This window comes from Camelina sativa, chromosome 13 (genome assembly GCF_000633955.1).
Source record: "Camelina sativa cultivar DH55 chromosome 13, Cs, whole genome shotgun sequence".
Classification (NCBI taxonomy): Eukaryota; Viridiplantae; Streptophyta; class Magnoliopsida; order Brassicales; family Brassicaceae; genus Camelina; species Camelina sativa.
This window is the reverse complement of record NC_025697.1, coordinates 7,208,621-7,220,563: the sequence shown is the minus strand read 5'-3', so window position 1 is coordinate 7,220,563 and position 11,943 is coordinate 7,208,621. Positions and strand designations below refer to the sequence as shown.

The 11,943-nt window shown below is 36.9% G+C and overlaps 5 protein-coding genes across 10 annotated transcripts in view; all 5 read left to right on the top strand.

The window, feature by feature from the left end:
- LOC104735718 lies at window positions 1,061-4,124 on the top strand. Of its 3 annotated transcripts, none has more exons than XM_010455551.1 (12): window positions 1,061-1,333; window positions 1,495-1,596; window positions 1,687-1,744; window positions 1,915-1,995; window positions 2,107-2,172; window positions 2,294-2,532; window positions 2,656-2,727; window positions 2,864-3,004; window positions 3,095-3,176; window positions 3,337-3,383; window positions 3,507-3,588; window positions 3,887-4,124. In XM_010455551.1, exons 1-12 carry the CDS (start codon window positions 1,128-1,130, stop codon window positions 3,962-3,964), a joined length of 1,254 nt encoding a protein of 417 aa, XP_010453853.1. In that variant the 5' UTR covers window positions 1,061-1,127; the 3' UTR covers window positions 3,965-4,124. The 3 variants fall into 3 exon arrangements, with proteins under 3 accessions (XP_010453853.1, XP_010453854.1, XP_010453855.1); XM_010455552.2 differs by having other exon boundaries at window positions 1,128-1,333; window positions 2,882-3,004; XM_010455553.2 differs by having other exon boundaries at window positions 1,242-1,333; window positions 1,503-1,596.
- On the top strand, window positions 5,194-7,299 carry LOC104735717 (histone acetyltransferase MCC1). Of its 3 annotated transcripts, none has more exons than XM_010455549.2 (5): window positions 5,194-5,567; window positions 5,683-5,827; window positions 6,388-6,487; window positions 6,590-6,793; window positions 6,891-7,299. In XM_010455549.2, the coding sequence occupies exons 1-5, from the start codon at window positions 5,419-5,421 to the stop codon at window positions 7,115-7,117; spliced, it is 825 nt and encodes a 274-aa protein (XP_010453851.1). In that variant the 5' UTR covers window positions 5,194-5,418; the 3' UTR covers window positions 7,118-7,299. The 3 variants fall into 3 exon arrangements, with proteins under 3 accessions (XP_010453851.1, XP_010453852.1, XP_019090398.1); XM_010455550.2 differs by having other exon boundaries at window positions 6,590-6,818; window positions 6,925-7,299; XM_019234853.1 differs by having other exon boundaries at window positions 6,590-6,836; window positions 6,925-7,299.
- LOC104735716 (THO complex subunit 7A) lies at window positions 7,733-9,184 on the top strand. Its single transcript, XM_010455547.2, has 3 exons — window positions 7,733-7,911; window positions 8,082-8,724; window positions 8,866-9,184. The coding sequence occupies exons 2-3, from the start codon at window positions 8,116-8,118 to the stop codon at window positions 8,983-8,985; spliced, it is 729 nt and encodes a 242-aa protein (XP_010453849.1). The 5' UTR covers window positions 7,733-7,911; window positions 8,082-8,115; the 3' UTR covers window positions 8,986-9,184.
- On the top strand, window positions 9,173-10,534 carry LOC104735715 (octanoyltransferase-like). The gene is made up of 2 exons (XM_010455546.2): window positions 9,173-9,357; window positions 9,613-10,534. Exon 2 carries the CDS (start codon window positions 9,620-9,622, stop codon window positions 10,319-10,321), a length of 702 nt encoding a protein of 233 aa, XP_010453848.1. The 5' UTR covers window positions 9,173-9,357; window positions 9,613-9,619; the 3' UTR covers window positions 10,322-10,534.
- The window catches only part of LOC104735714 (SART-1 family protein DOT2-like), a 5,936-nt gene continuing 4,709 nt past the window's right edge, over window positions 10,717-11,943 (top strand). The window contains exons 1-2 of one of the 2 annotated variants that reach the window (XM_010455544.1): window positions 10,717-11,029; window positions 11,463-11,695. In XM_010455544.1, coding sequence (XP_010453846.1) covers window positions 11,473-11,695 — 223 coding nt within the window. In that variant the 5' untranslated portion in view covers window positions 10,717-11,029; window positions 11,463-11,472. Of the gene's footprint in view, window positions 11,030-11,462; window positions 11,874-11,943 lie in introns of both variants that reach the window. The other variant, XM_019235041.1, reaches the window with a different exon arrangement.

Genomic DNA, 11,943 nt, shown 5'->3' with positions numbered 1-11,943 from the left:
AAGCAACTGAGGAAACCAATCTTCAGATACGTGTGAAAGTGAGCCTGCAAAGTTCTGTGGAATCTTTTGGTGAGTACTAAAAAAGAATTGAAAAGGTTTAAAAAAGGAATCAAGATTCATTTAAACCACCATGGTAAGCTATATAGTTGAATCCAGATAAAACAAAATGCATACTTCTACTGGCTTAAGGCAACAACTAAAACGCCAAATGAATAGTAGAAAACATCTATTATGTAAGTTACTATCTAGATTTAACACTTATTAGAAGAGACTGGACTAAGACTGAAACCCTTAACATTTCAAGATTTCCTCCAAATTGTACCAGAATTTGAAAAAAAAAGTAATTCAGTGTAGCAAAAGAAACAGCGAAGATTGCTTACATAAGTATTTAACTGCCTGACAAAGCTGGAGAAATTGTTGTGCTTGAAATACTTGGGCAAGAGCACCTTGGAGAACTCAGGCACGTTCCAGACGACGAAGCTGTTGTTCCCGCTGCTCCAAGACACGACCTCATTTGTCAACGGATCATCAACCATGTCGTATGTTTTGCTCAAGAAAGGCGGCACAGAGTTCACCGGCGGCGGTATAGTCGGCGTATTCGAATTCGCCGACGGTGCGGATTCTCGAACCGATTCCATATCTCCGAATGAAAAAAAGCAAGAACTAATTACACCTAAATCAAACGATCAATCAATTACTTTCTTCGCGAGCTCAAACACCTTACAAACACTCTCTCTCTCTCTCTCTCTCTCTCTCTCTCAAGTGTTAAGAGACAGACCCCCTTCAATCTTGATCTTTTCCATTAAAAAGCCGAAGAAAGGGAGAAGGACTTGTCGACAAATTACAGGCATGGGCATTTCGGTTCGATTCACTTCCGGTTATGTTACAGCAGATTTTGAAATTTAGTTCGGTTTAAGTCGGTTTAAATGTACAACGTAGCATCATCAAAATCATTCTCTCGGTGAGTTTCGTACGTGGCATATTATACACCGTCGAAAAGTAATATGATTATAATATCATTTAATTATCTATATAAAAAAGCCACGTAAGACGCAGAGTAAAACTTTTTTCGTGGCTCTCATCTCACACGAAAAAAGGAGTTTGAAACTGAAGCGGCGAAAACAAGGATGAATCTGGTCGCTGTTCATCGCGTTTCTTTGGAATGCGTTTCGCGTTTCTCTTTGATCCATCGAGAATCATCAGGTCGTCGGATTTCGAATTGGCGCGAAAGGAATCGGCGGTTGCATGTGGTGGCGGCGGGTTTGATCACCAGCGCTGACTCGTTCGAGGTAGGGCGGCTTATCGGAAGCTACGGATTCATGAATGTTACTAGGTACGTACTCTCTCTCACTGGGACTTTGTAACTTATGATTATTGCGCATGTTGCTTTTTGCTAGATTCTTCTAAGCTTGTTGGTCTCTTTTTATTGTATATGGATGGCTTCCTGTTCTACTTCGTTTTTTTAAGCTTTTACCTTTTTCATACCCCTCCTAGTTATTCAGGGTTGCAGTCAGGGGCTGACTTTGAATATACTTCTCCTGATGATATTGGGCGATTAAAATCTCAAGATATTGGTGAAGGCGGCGTTAAGATCAGGTGCAGTGTTGGCGTTTATGTATTTTTACACGGTGATATATATTTTGGTCAAGTTAAAAAAGTGTATTAGCCCCGGCAGTTTGTCTGCAGACTATATGAAGGAAGAATATCTCAGGGTCCGTTTCGAGGAACACCTGTTGTCTTTAAGGTGATTCGATTCTCCATAGCAAAATACTCTTGTTTCTCCATTTTTATGAATCTTTCTACATTATCAGAACAATGTTCTTATAGTATTAGGATCAGTATCAAACTTCCATTTCGGATTTTAATTTGTTTTCCCTTCTTCTTTTGTCTCATATATACTCGTCTTTTGGAAAGGTCTATCCTGGGACGCGCGCTGGTGGAGTTGAGGCTGATATGATGGCAGCAAACGAGCTTAATGCACACTCTTTTCTCCAGGTTAGATAAAGAGAGCCATGCAAAATTTACTAAATGGATTCGTACAATTACATCTCATTTGGCTTTGTATAGTGCAATCACCTTCCTTTGTTATTCTTCTTATCTATGCAGAGCAAAAGCCTGCCTGCTAATCTGCTTTTACTTGTTGGTGGCTTTGAGACACAATTTGGAGAACAGGTCAGGCTTACACAATCTGAGTCGATTAACTGTAGTTTGTTGAGTCTAAAGTGCACACAAGTATGTGGATATTTTGGAATACCTTATAGAACATAGGTTGAATCGTTTTTTATTCATACAGTGGCTGGCATTTCGTGATGGTGGGAAAAATAGTGCAGCTGACTACGCACGAAATGCGAGTGAAAAAACATCCAGAGCTCGCTCCCAAGGAGTATGGAATCCTTATGAAAAAGACCAGATGATGAAACGAAGGAGAATCTTTGTCATTAATATCCTACAGGGTGCAATGAAAGGTCTAGCCTTTATGCATGCTAATGATAGGTTACATCAAAGTCTCGGGCCATCCTCAATTGTTCTCAAGTATGCCCCCCTATGAACGCCTGAAAGTGATTGCACACACACAGACACCCATCTCTCTCAGTACAAGTGTATCATCTCTCCGCTAATTTTGCCGATTTTTTTTCCTGTCAAAATGATCTTTAGTACACCAGCAGAACGAGAAGCTATCTATTTAATACCGCGGCTGCGAGATCTAGCCTTTTCTGTTGACATAAGGTTCCCTCACTCTCTTCCCTCCCTGATTGATTATTTATCCTTAGCAATTGTAGTTTTCTGTCATTTCGCCATTTTGGTCTTGCTGTTTATAAGTGGAACTAGAATTGTTAAGATAATGTTGGTTCGCTGTTAACAGACTGAGCATACCTTTCAGGCCTTCATGCTTGGAAGAAGGAGCCATTTCTGGTGCACTGTCAGAGCAACTTTGGCGAAGGGCAACTGCTTCTGGTGCCTTCACAGTTTTTGAGAAGAGAGCTTTTGGAATTGCAGATGACATGTATGTAATGCTTTTGCTTTCTAATTCTTTCATGTATTGAGTTGTGAATGTTTTTTTGATAAATTCTTAACACATTCTTGTGGCTTACAGATATGAGGCCGGTCTTCTTTTTGCATACTTAGCCTTTGTTCCATTCTGTGAAGCAGGCGTAATGGATTCTCTTTCTCTTCAGGCAAGATTGACATATTTTGGATTCAATTAAGTTAAACAGATCTGTTTTATCTCATCTTAACACAATATCTCCTTATTGATCCCACAAACATATCGGCTCTCATCTTTTGTCTTCTCCAAACAGTTTCTGTTTAACCGTTATTTAATCTGATGAACTGCAGAGGTTACTAGAAAACACTTTCCGGCTGGATATGGAGGCTGTAAGAGAGTAAGCCTCTTGCTTTGATAAAGCATTTTTTTATCACCAAAGAGGCGTTGTTTAATCGTTTGTTCCTCCAAGTCTCTGAGTTTTTAAAAAAAAAAAAAAAACCCTCACTGGTGTGTTATACAGGTACTGTTTAGCCGATGAACGCCTGGAAGAAGCTGTTAAGTTTCTTGATCTTGGTGATAGAGCTGGTTGGGAATTACTACAGGTAGTATAATCCTAGTCCCTATAATTATCTCTGTATATATATGTTTCATAACAAAAATTGAACTCTGATTTAATTTCTCTTTTTAACAGTAGCTGGTAGTGTGAGATAAAAAGGGAAATGGTAATGAAAAGAAAATGTAGAGAAACATAGAAAATTATAAATGTTTTGAGAAAGGCTTATAATATTAGTCGACTGATTTAAACCTTAGTAAATGTTAGATCCAATATAAATTTTTCATATTTGGTAAGTTTTGGTCCTTTGGCCAATATAGTCTGTGTGTGTGTGGTGTTTTTGGTAGGCAATGTTGAACGCTGACCATCGGAAGCGGCCAATGGCGGAAGCTGTTCTTACTCACCGATTTTTGAACGGCGTTTAGTTGAGAAGAGATGAAGATTATGTATTTACGTAATTATGTAACAAGATGTAGACTACTACTATTAATCCTGATCCATGTTCTGGATATATTGTAATCAAAAACTTATATGTTACAAACTCTATAGGATTACTGCTATTTCCAAAATCCCTTATATATTTAATATGGAAGCTTTTTTTGCAAAATTAATACAATACCAAAATCCCTTATATTATTAATATGGAAACATTTTTTGTCAACATGGTAACAAATTTACTTTTCTTAGCACTAGGTCCTGATTGGTAACGACCGTTATTTTGGCTGTAGAGATTTTGACTTTAAAATTTTAGCTGTAGAGAATTTGGTTGTAGATGCTTTGACTGTAAAAACTTTAACTGTTAAAATATGATTGTTTATTAGCAACTTTTAAAGTTGTAGTTGTTTTTAAATTATTATTATATATTAATAATACAATTTAATAAATATAAATTATGCCAGAATTTATTTATATACCAATTTAATAACAAGAATAAATTTTATTGATGATAAATTAAAAATTTTAAAAATGTAAGTCAATCAAATATGTGACTTTTTGTTTGAAAATTCTGTTTTTTCTTTTGTTTTTGGTGACTGATTTTCACTGATTTTAATTGTTTTGTATGTTTTTTTTTAATTGAGTAGTTATATGAGTAGTCAAAAATCCATTAAATACTAATCAATACATTGTTTTGAATGTTACTCCCTTATTAATAAAGAATTTCATAAACCTTTTTACACCATTGTTAATGATGATGATGATGAAAAAATAAAAATTATTATTGAAATGAATCTTAAAAGAAAGAGAAAAAAATGAGAATTATTAATTTGTAAAAGTATAATATGTAAAATATATATACAAATACTTTGGAGACCTTTTAAATATAATGGGGAAAAAAAATGTTTTGTAATTGTTTAGTTTTAAAGCATGGTTTTAAATCTTTAAAAAAAAAGAGAAAATAAAGAAGGAAAAAAAAAAAGTGGCTTTCAAAACTTTTAAAAAAATAAAAACAATAAAAGTTTGATTGGCTAAAATATGGCTGTAAATGCTTTAAATAATTTTAAAATCTTAAAAGTTTATTACCAATCACCGTAAACCAAACAAACAATAGGAAAAGAATAGTAGTGAAGATGCACGTGCTTGTTTGTCGCAAGGCACGTGATCCGAAGAATCAAAGATGATGCTTGGCTTTAACGATGTTGTTGGGGAAAGAAGGCAAAGCAAGCAAAAAAAGAAAAAAGGTCGTTTCTTTTTGTAAGATCAACAAACCCCCCATCTTCGGATTCTGGAAACCCTAAGCCATCCCGCCCGGATCCGGTTCAGACAAACGGGTCGGAGACCGATTTGATCTGTATTATAAACTAGATTCTTTTCTCAAATGAAAAGTGTCATAAATCTACAAAATTTCAAGTAGTTTGAGTCTTAAACTCATCTGGATCAAATGTCGCGTTTTCCGCGTGGATTCGTGGAGAATTCATCATCAAAGGAAGAAACCAAAACCGCTCGTCGTCCAAGTATATGCTTCAGGCCAATAAACCCTTGTGATTTAGAACGTTTGGAGCAAATCCATCGAGATATATTCCCAATCAGGTAAAATACATTAAAAAATGCCTTTGTTCGGAAGATCTTTTATTATACTAATCTGTTTTGGATTTGACTTTCCCTTTTTGGAAGTCTTAATCAAAAAGCATTTGATTTGGTTCAGGTATGAATCTGAGTTTTTTCAGAATGTTGTCAACGGAGGTGATATCGTCTCTTGGGCTGCTGTTGATCGGAGCCGCCCTGATGGTCATTCTGAGGAACTTATCGGCTTTGTTACTGCCAAAATCGCACTTGCTAAAGAAAGCGAAGTTAGTTTTCCCCAAAATTGTCTTCCTTTTTCGTTTTTTTTTTTGCTTTAATTTTAAACAAGTGTAGATTTTGAATGGTCTGATATAGTAGTGATATGGTTTTTTTACAATTGGAGAAAAGAGCTTCAATCTGTAAGGTTTTAAGTGATGATTAGGAAGCTTGGTTAGAGGGTTTTGTAAAGAAGCTGCAAGGTCTTGTATAGTGTGGATTGTGAATGTTGATCATTATAAATTCAGCAGGTTTTAAGTTTTTGATTGAAGCTCGTTTAGTGGTATGTTTACGACATGGGTTTTAAGCATTGTCTTCTTTTAGTTCTTCTTCGCCTTTCGGTTTTATACTGATATTTCCTAGTAATTTTGTTCAGCAAGTTACGAGTTGTTGTAAAGTTTAGATTTTGAATGTTGTCGAACCATTGATTTCATAATGTCCTAAACATCAAACGAATCCATTTTTTTGTAACTTCTTCATTATGATTAAACTTTCTTTGTACTAACGAGTCAAGGACTATTTTTTTTTTTTTGGTTTATGATGTGTTGAGAGTTTCCTATGTCTTGCACAGATATCAGATCTAATAAGATATGACTCGACCAAGGGAGAGGAGACATTGGTGTACATCCTAACACTTGGAGTTGTAGAAACATACAGAAAACGCGGAATAGGTATTAATTATGTAGTAAACCAATCAATGACATTCATCTTTGATTCGTCTCTTCTCTTGTCTTGCTTGGTTTTGTTAATATAAAAGTTTTTTTTTAATGCAGCTAAGTTGCTTATTAATGAGGTTGTTAAATACGCTTCTAGTATCCCTGTGTGTCGTGGTGTTTACCTTCATGTGATTGCACACAACAATCCTGCAATCCGACTGTACAAAAGAATGTCTTTCAGATGTGTAAGGAGGTTACACGGATTCTACTTGATCAACGGCCAGCATTTCGATTCTTACCTGTTCGTCTACTTTATCAACGGTTCTCGCTCTCCTTGCTCACCCTTGTATGTACAAAAACACAAGTATATTTTGCATTCTAAATTCTTTTTTTGCTCTATGCGGTTGTTTCTTCATAGATGGGGTTATCGTTGAATCATGGCTGCATTGCAGAGATCTTGCGGTGTTGGCTCTGAATTACATGAGGAGTGGAATCAAATCAGTCGCATCAAAGCTGACGATAAACCATGAAGAGAAAGGCTCGAAATGGCTTAAATCCAAAGACAACACGCGGTGTCTCTTACCCACTCAGACCAAACGAAACCTTGCATCCGAAAGAGTATCATCCGGGTACGATTATGTTTAGTGTCTGTCTCCCAATCTATAGACTTTGTAAAATCATTCATTTTCTATGTCATCCATCCATTAAGCTCTGGTTATGATCCTAATGTCTGTGTGTGTGCTGTGTAGAAATAATTATGTAATAAATTAAAAATGTAGATATTGTGATAGTTGAAGACACTTCTCTTTGGGACGGAGGGTTTCATACCACTGTAACTATAATAAATTAGTTTAGCTTGTTGAAAAATAGCTTTGTACTCATATATTACTCAGATTTACACAAACACCCCAAATTTCTTATTTTGGAACTGGATTAGTCTCTAATTCCGATCATGAACACCTTCGTTTTGGCTCTAATTGGGTCTATCCAATCCAGCTAATTCACATGAACTGAACCGGAAGTTTCCTATTCTGAAATCGAGTTGAGTTTTAATACATACAGTATACAGATTGGTAACAATTCTTAAATTCTATATCAAAAAAAATCGAAATCGATCTAAACCGAACCAAAACCCATAATCAACATCCTAGGAATTAACCATTTTGGAATCTCAAGTCCAAAATTTGCTGGTTTATATCGTAAATTATAAAAAGAAAAGGGTTTAGTATACAATAAAATAAACGTTCAGGACCATGTATGCATTTCTTCAGTAGAGAAGGCAAAATTAAAAGAAACGAGCAAACAGAACTGAAGAACGAGGGAAACGCGGACGGAAAGATACAAATTAGGGTTCCGATTAGAATCAGAGAATCACAATTGATCTTGGTTTTGGAATTTTGATCGTAACAGAGGCGCCTCGATCTTGAGTTCCGGTTCAAGTAAGTTAAATATTCTCTTTTTGCAGATTGTTTTTTGGGTAAATATCGAATGTTTTAGTGAACTCCCCCCAGATGAATCGAGTATTGGACCTTAGTGTTTCTCACTAGCTTACATTTTTATGATTCTGATAATTCTTTTGCTTAGCTTATGGATTGTGTTTGTTCTGCAGATTTTGAGTTGAAAAAAAGAATATAGTAGTTAAGATGTCTGTGAGAGCTAGGAGGATTGTTTCTGGTAGATCAGAGACTATAGCAGCAGCTAATTACGCATTTGATCCGTTAGAAGATGATAAAATTATAAGAAATAGGCTTCTCACACGCACCACTACCACCAGAGGCGAACCTCCATTGAAGAAGCTTCAGAAAAAATTCACTTCTTTCGTTACCGAAGTAGACAAAGAAGATGAAGAAGAAGATAACTACAGTGAGTGCGATAGGCTAGCGAAAGCTTTCTTACAGGAGCTTTCTGCTTTTGAGATTCCGCTTCTTAAGAGCCAAGCGGTTGTTGCTGCGAATCTTAGGGAGAAAGAGAACTTCAACGAGCTTAAAGATGAGACGAATAGGCAGATTTTGCAGGCACAAGCTGATATTGAAGATCTTAAGAAACAGCTTGAAGAGAGTAAAATAGAGAGGCAGCATAAAGAGGAGTGTGAAGCCATTAGGAAACTTATCTCTGCGCAGCCACCGAGGTCAGAGACGCAGAAGGCTATACATGGATTGAAGAAGGAGATTGCAGAACTCGAGGCTGAGAATACAGCAAGCTGGAGACTTCTTGAGCTAAGGAAGAAGCAGTTTGCATTGTTGTTGCATGTGGTATGTTACATGATGTTTCTCATTGTGTCTTATAGCTAAGATTCTTCTAAACAAAATATTGCCTTTCTTTCTCGTTTTTATAGCTAAATTCTAAATCCTTTTTTTGTTTTTGGTTTTTGTGAAAATTTGTATGTAAAAAAGGTGGATGAGTTGCAGGAGACAATGGAGGAAGAACAGAAGAGTATGGTTGAAGAAATGCAGAGGAACATGTCCGAGGAAACAACAACTGCTGGTGGCGCTGAAGCCATGTCCATCGATTAGCTCCTAATCTTAGCTACTCTTGTCTTCTCTTGAATGCTCATTGCCAAGAATCGGTTTTATAAATTTCTGGTTTACCTCATTGCACTGATACACAGTCACACTTACAACCGGTTTTGACTTTTGAGTCTTCATAAACGATGTTTTTTTGTTTGGTCATATATACTTTAAAGTTTAAACCAATTAAACCGGTTTAGAATTATACCGACTAAGATTTAAACCGGAATATTATCTTCTTATTTTCTATTATTGCCCAATCGTTCTTCTCTCGTAGCCACCAGAGTCACTCCGTCTCTTTCCACGGCGAGCTTGAGTGTTTTCAACTTTCTTTGTCCGTCGATCCGAATATCTTAGCACTTTCCTCTTGATCTTGAGGTAACTCGAAGTTGAAAAGTCTAAAACGATTCAAGTTTCTGTCTTTTGTGTTTTCTATCCTAGCTCCTCGGATTTGACTCTTAACTCTATCTTTGATTCTTTTTGGAACTTTTTTTTTTTTTGCTGATATTAGCTGTAGTGTTAGGGAAAAAAGAAGAAGAATTTTTTTGTGTGTTGGCTCTAGTAATCTTCCTATTTAACCTAAGTATTTAGAGCTGAAGTGATTTTAATCATTGATTCTGTGATACTGTGCAGGGAGGGAATGAGATCCCCTAGAATCTTGGAGGTTTGGAGGCTAGGCACTGTCAACTATTTGAAATTCCTTAAAATCCAAGACAAGTTAGTTTCCGAGAGAAAAGCTCATCAAATTCCAGATACCCTCCTCTCCCTTGAGCATCCACCAACTTACACACTTGGAAAACGTAGAACCGATCACAATCTACTGATCCCTCAATCTCAACTCACAAAAATTGGAGCTGAGCTTCATTATACTCAAAGAGGAGGAGATATCACATTCCATGGCCCTCATCAAGCCATCTTATATCCCATCATTTCTTTACGCAGCATCGGTTTTGGTGCTAGGAACTATGTGGAGACATTGGAGCGGTCAATGATCGAATTTGCTTCAATGTATGGCGTGAAAGCTCGTCCAGGAAACAAATGTGAGACTGGGGTTTGGGTCGGGGATAGAAAGATTGGTGCTATTGGGGTTAGGATATCTTCTGGAATCACTTGTCATGGTTTGGCCTTTAACATTGATCCTGATTTGAACTACTTTGAGCACATTGTGCCTTGTGGGATTGCTGATAAGGAAGTTACATCTTTGAGAAGAGAGACGGATGCTCTGCTTCCTTCGGAAGAAGTGATTCATAAGCAGTTGATTACTTGCTTGGCCAAAGCGTTTTCTTATGATGATGTTTTGTGGAAGGAAGATCCCTCGGTCATTTTGGACACCCAAAGATGACGAATAAAATACTGTTTGATCTCTTCTCGTCTCCCAAAAGTGATTTCATCCTACTGGAAGCAACCTTATAAATTATAATCTAGTCCGGTTTTGGTCTTGTTATCTATATATATACACAGATTTAATCTTAGCTACTGTATGTCTTCTTCTCTTGAATGCTAAAGAAACCTTTCATTGCCAAGAATCGGTTTTATAAATTTCTGGTTTACCTCATTGCGATGTACACAAGTCACACTTACAGCTGGTTTTGACTTTTGAGTCTTCATGAACCGATGCGGTCACGAGAATTTTTTTTGGTAATATGTACACTAAACGAATTAAACCGGTTCAGAATTATACCGATTAAGATTTAAACCGGAATATTATATATCTATACAAGTATATCTTCTCTTTTTTTCCATTATTTACGCACAATCGTTCTCCTCTCGTCGCCACCAGAGAGTCTCTCCGTCTCTTTCCACGGCGAGCTTACGATCGTCCACTGTACGATTTTAACCGCCATCTCTCTGGCTTGAAGCATTATCTTCTCACTTTCTTCGCAATTACTTGGGCTTTATCTTCTTAATCTACTCTATTCGTTCGGTGTACTTTCGCAATTTTTCTGTAAACCCTCGGAAAATTTCTCAAGCAATTCTGAGTGTTTTCAACCTTCTTTGTCCTTCGATCCGAATATATCAGCACTTTCCACTGAAGGCTTGAGATCCCGAGGTAACTCGAATCGGATTTTATTGCACTTTTCTTTTCGGAAGTTTTCGTTCTGTTTCCGATAAATATCATATTGCTTGACCGTGCTCCCTTTTCCGTTTATTCACCGGAATTATACTTGGTGCTATAACCGGAACCAGTATTTGATTCAACCTTTTTCCCCAATATTAATGAAGTTCTTCTTAGGTTAGGGTTTTACTCGTTAATTGTGTTGTTTGGGATGTTGGGATATGTTTGTTGTACAAGTACTTCGTCGGAGTAATTCACATGTAGCTGGTTGTTGTATCTACTAATCAATTTGCAAGAATAGTAGTTTTGTTACCCATTTTCACATGTAGCTGGTTTGACTCATTCTAGTTTACCACTGTTAATTGTTGTTTATGAGTTGTTCCATTTGGTGATTAGGTCTTGATTGAAGTTTTTGGTATTCATGTAGGCGTTTGGAGATGGAAGTTGAAAAGTCTAAATCGAGGCATGAAAGCAGGGAAGAGAGAGCTGACAACGAGGTTTCTCCTGTTAGAGAACACAGAGATGGAAGGAGGAAAGCAAAGGATCATAGGAGCAAGGATAAAGAAAAGGACTATGACCGAGAAAAGAGCAAAGATAAGGAGCGTGAAAGGGAGAAGGACCACCGCAGGGATAAGGAGAAAGAGAGGGACCGAAAAAGAGATAGAGAAGGAGACACTGAGAAGGAGATCTCTAGAGGTAGAGATAAAGAGAGGGAGAAAGAAAAGACCAGAGATCGGGAAAGAGATCGCGTAAAAGAAAAGGAGAAGGAGAAAGAAAGAGAGAAACATAAAGATAGAGAAAATGACAGGGATAATGAAAAAGAAAAAGACAAGGATAGGTCAAGAATGAAGGAGAGAGCGAGTAAGAAAGGTCATGAAGATGATGATGAGACTCAAAAAGCTGCTGAA

Bases quoted from the DNA above. Each gene is read 5' to 3' on its own strand.
- LOC104735718 (XM_010455551.1), top strand. From the start codon at position 1,128: ATGAATCTGGTCGCTGTTCATCGCGTTTCTTTGGAATGCGTTTCGCGT. The intron at 1,996-2,106 runs GTTAGATAAAGA...TTATCTATGCAG, and splicing joins ATGCACACTCTTTTCTCCAG to AGCAAAAGCCTGCCTGCTAA. The intron at 3,177-3,336 runs GCAAGATTGACA...GATGAACTGCAG, and splicing joins TGGATTCTCTTTCTCTTCAG to AGGTTACTAGAAAACACTTT.
- LOC104735717 (XM_019234853.1), top strand. From the start codon at position 5,419: ATGTCGCGTTTTCCGCGTGGATTCGTGGAGAATTCATCATCAAAGGAA. The intron at 5,828-6,387 runs GTTAGTTTTCCC...TGTCTTGCACAG, and splicing joins CACTTGCTAAAGAAAGCGAA to ATATCAGATCTAATAAGATA. The intron at 6,837-6,924 runs GTATATTTTGCA...GCTGCATTGCAG, and splicing joins TTGTATGTACAAAAACACAA to AGATCTTGCGGTGTTGGCTC.
- LOC104735716 (XM_010455547.2), top strand. From the start codon at position 8,116: ATGTCTGTGAGAGCTAGGAGGATTGTTTCTGGTAGATCAGAGACTATA. The intron at 8,725-8,865 runs GTATGTTACATG...TATGTAAAAAAG, and splicing joins TTGCATTGTTGTTGCATGTG to GTGGATGAGTTGCAGGAGAC.
- LOC104735715 (XM_010455546.2), top strand. From the start codon at position 9,620: ATGAGATCCCCTAGAATCTTGGAGGTTTGGAGGCTAGGCACTGTCAAC.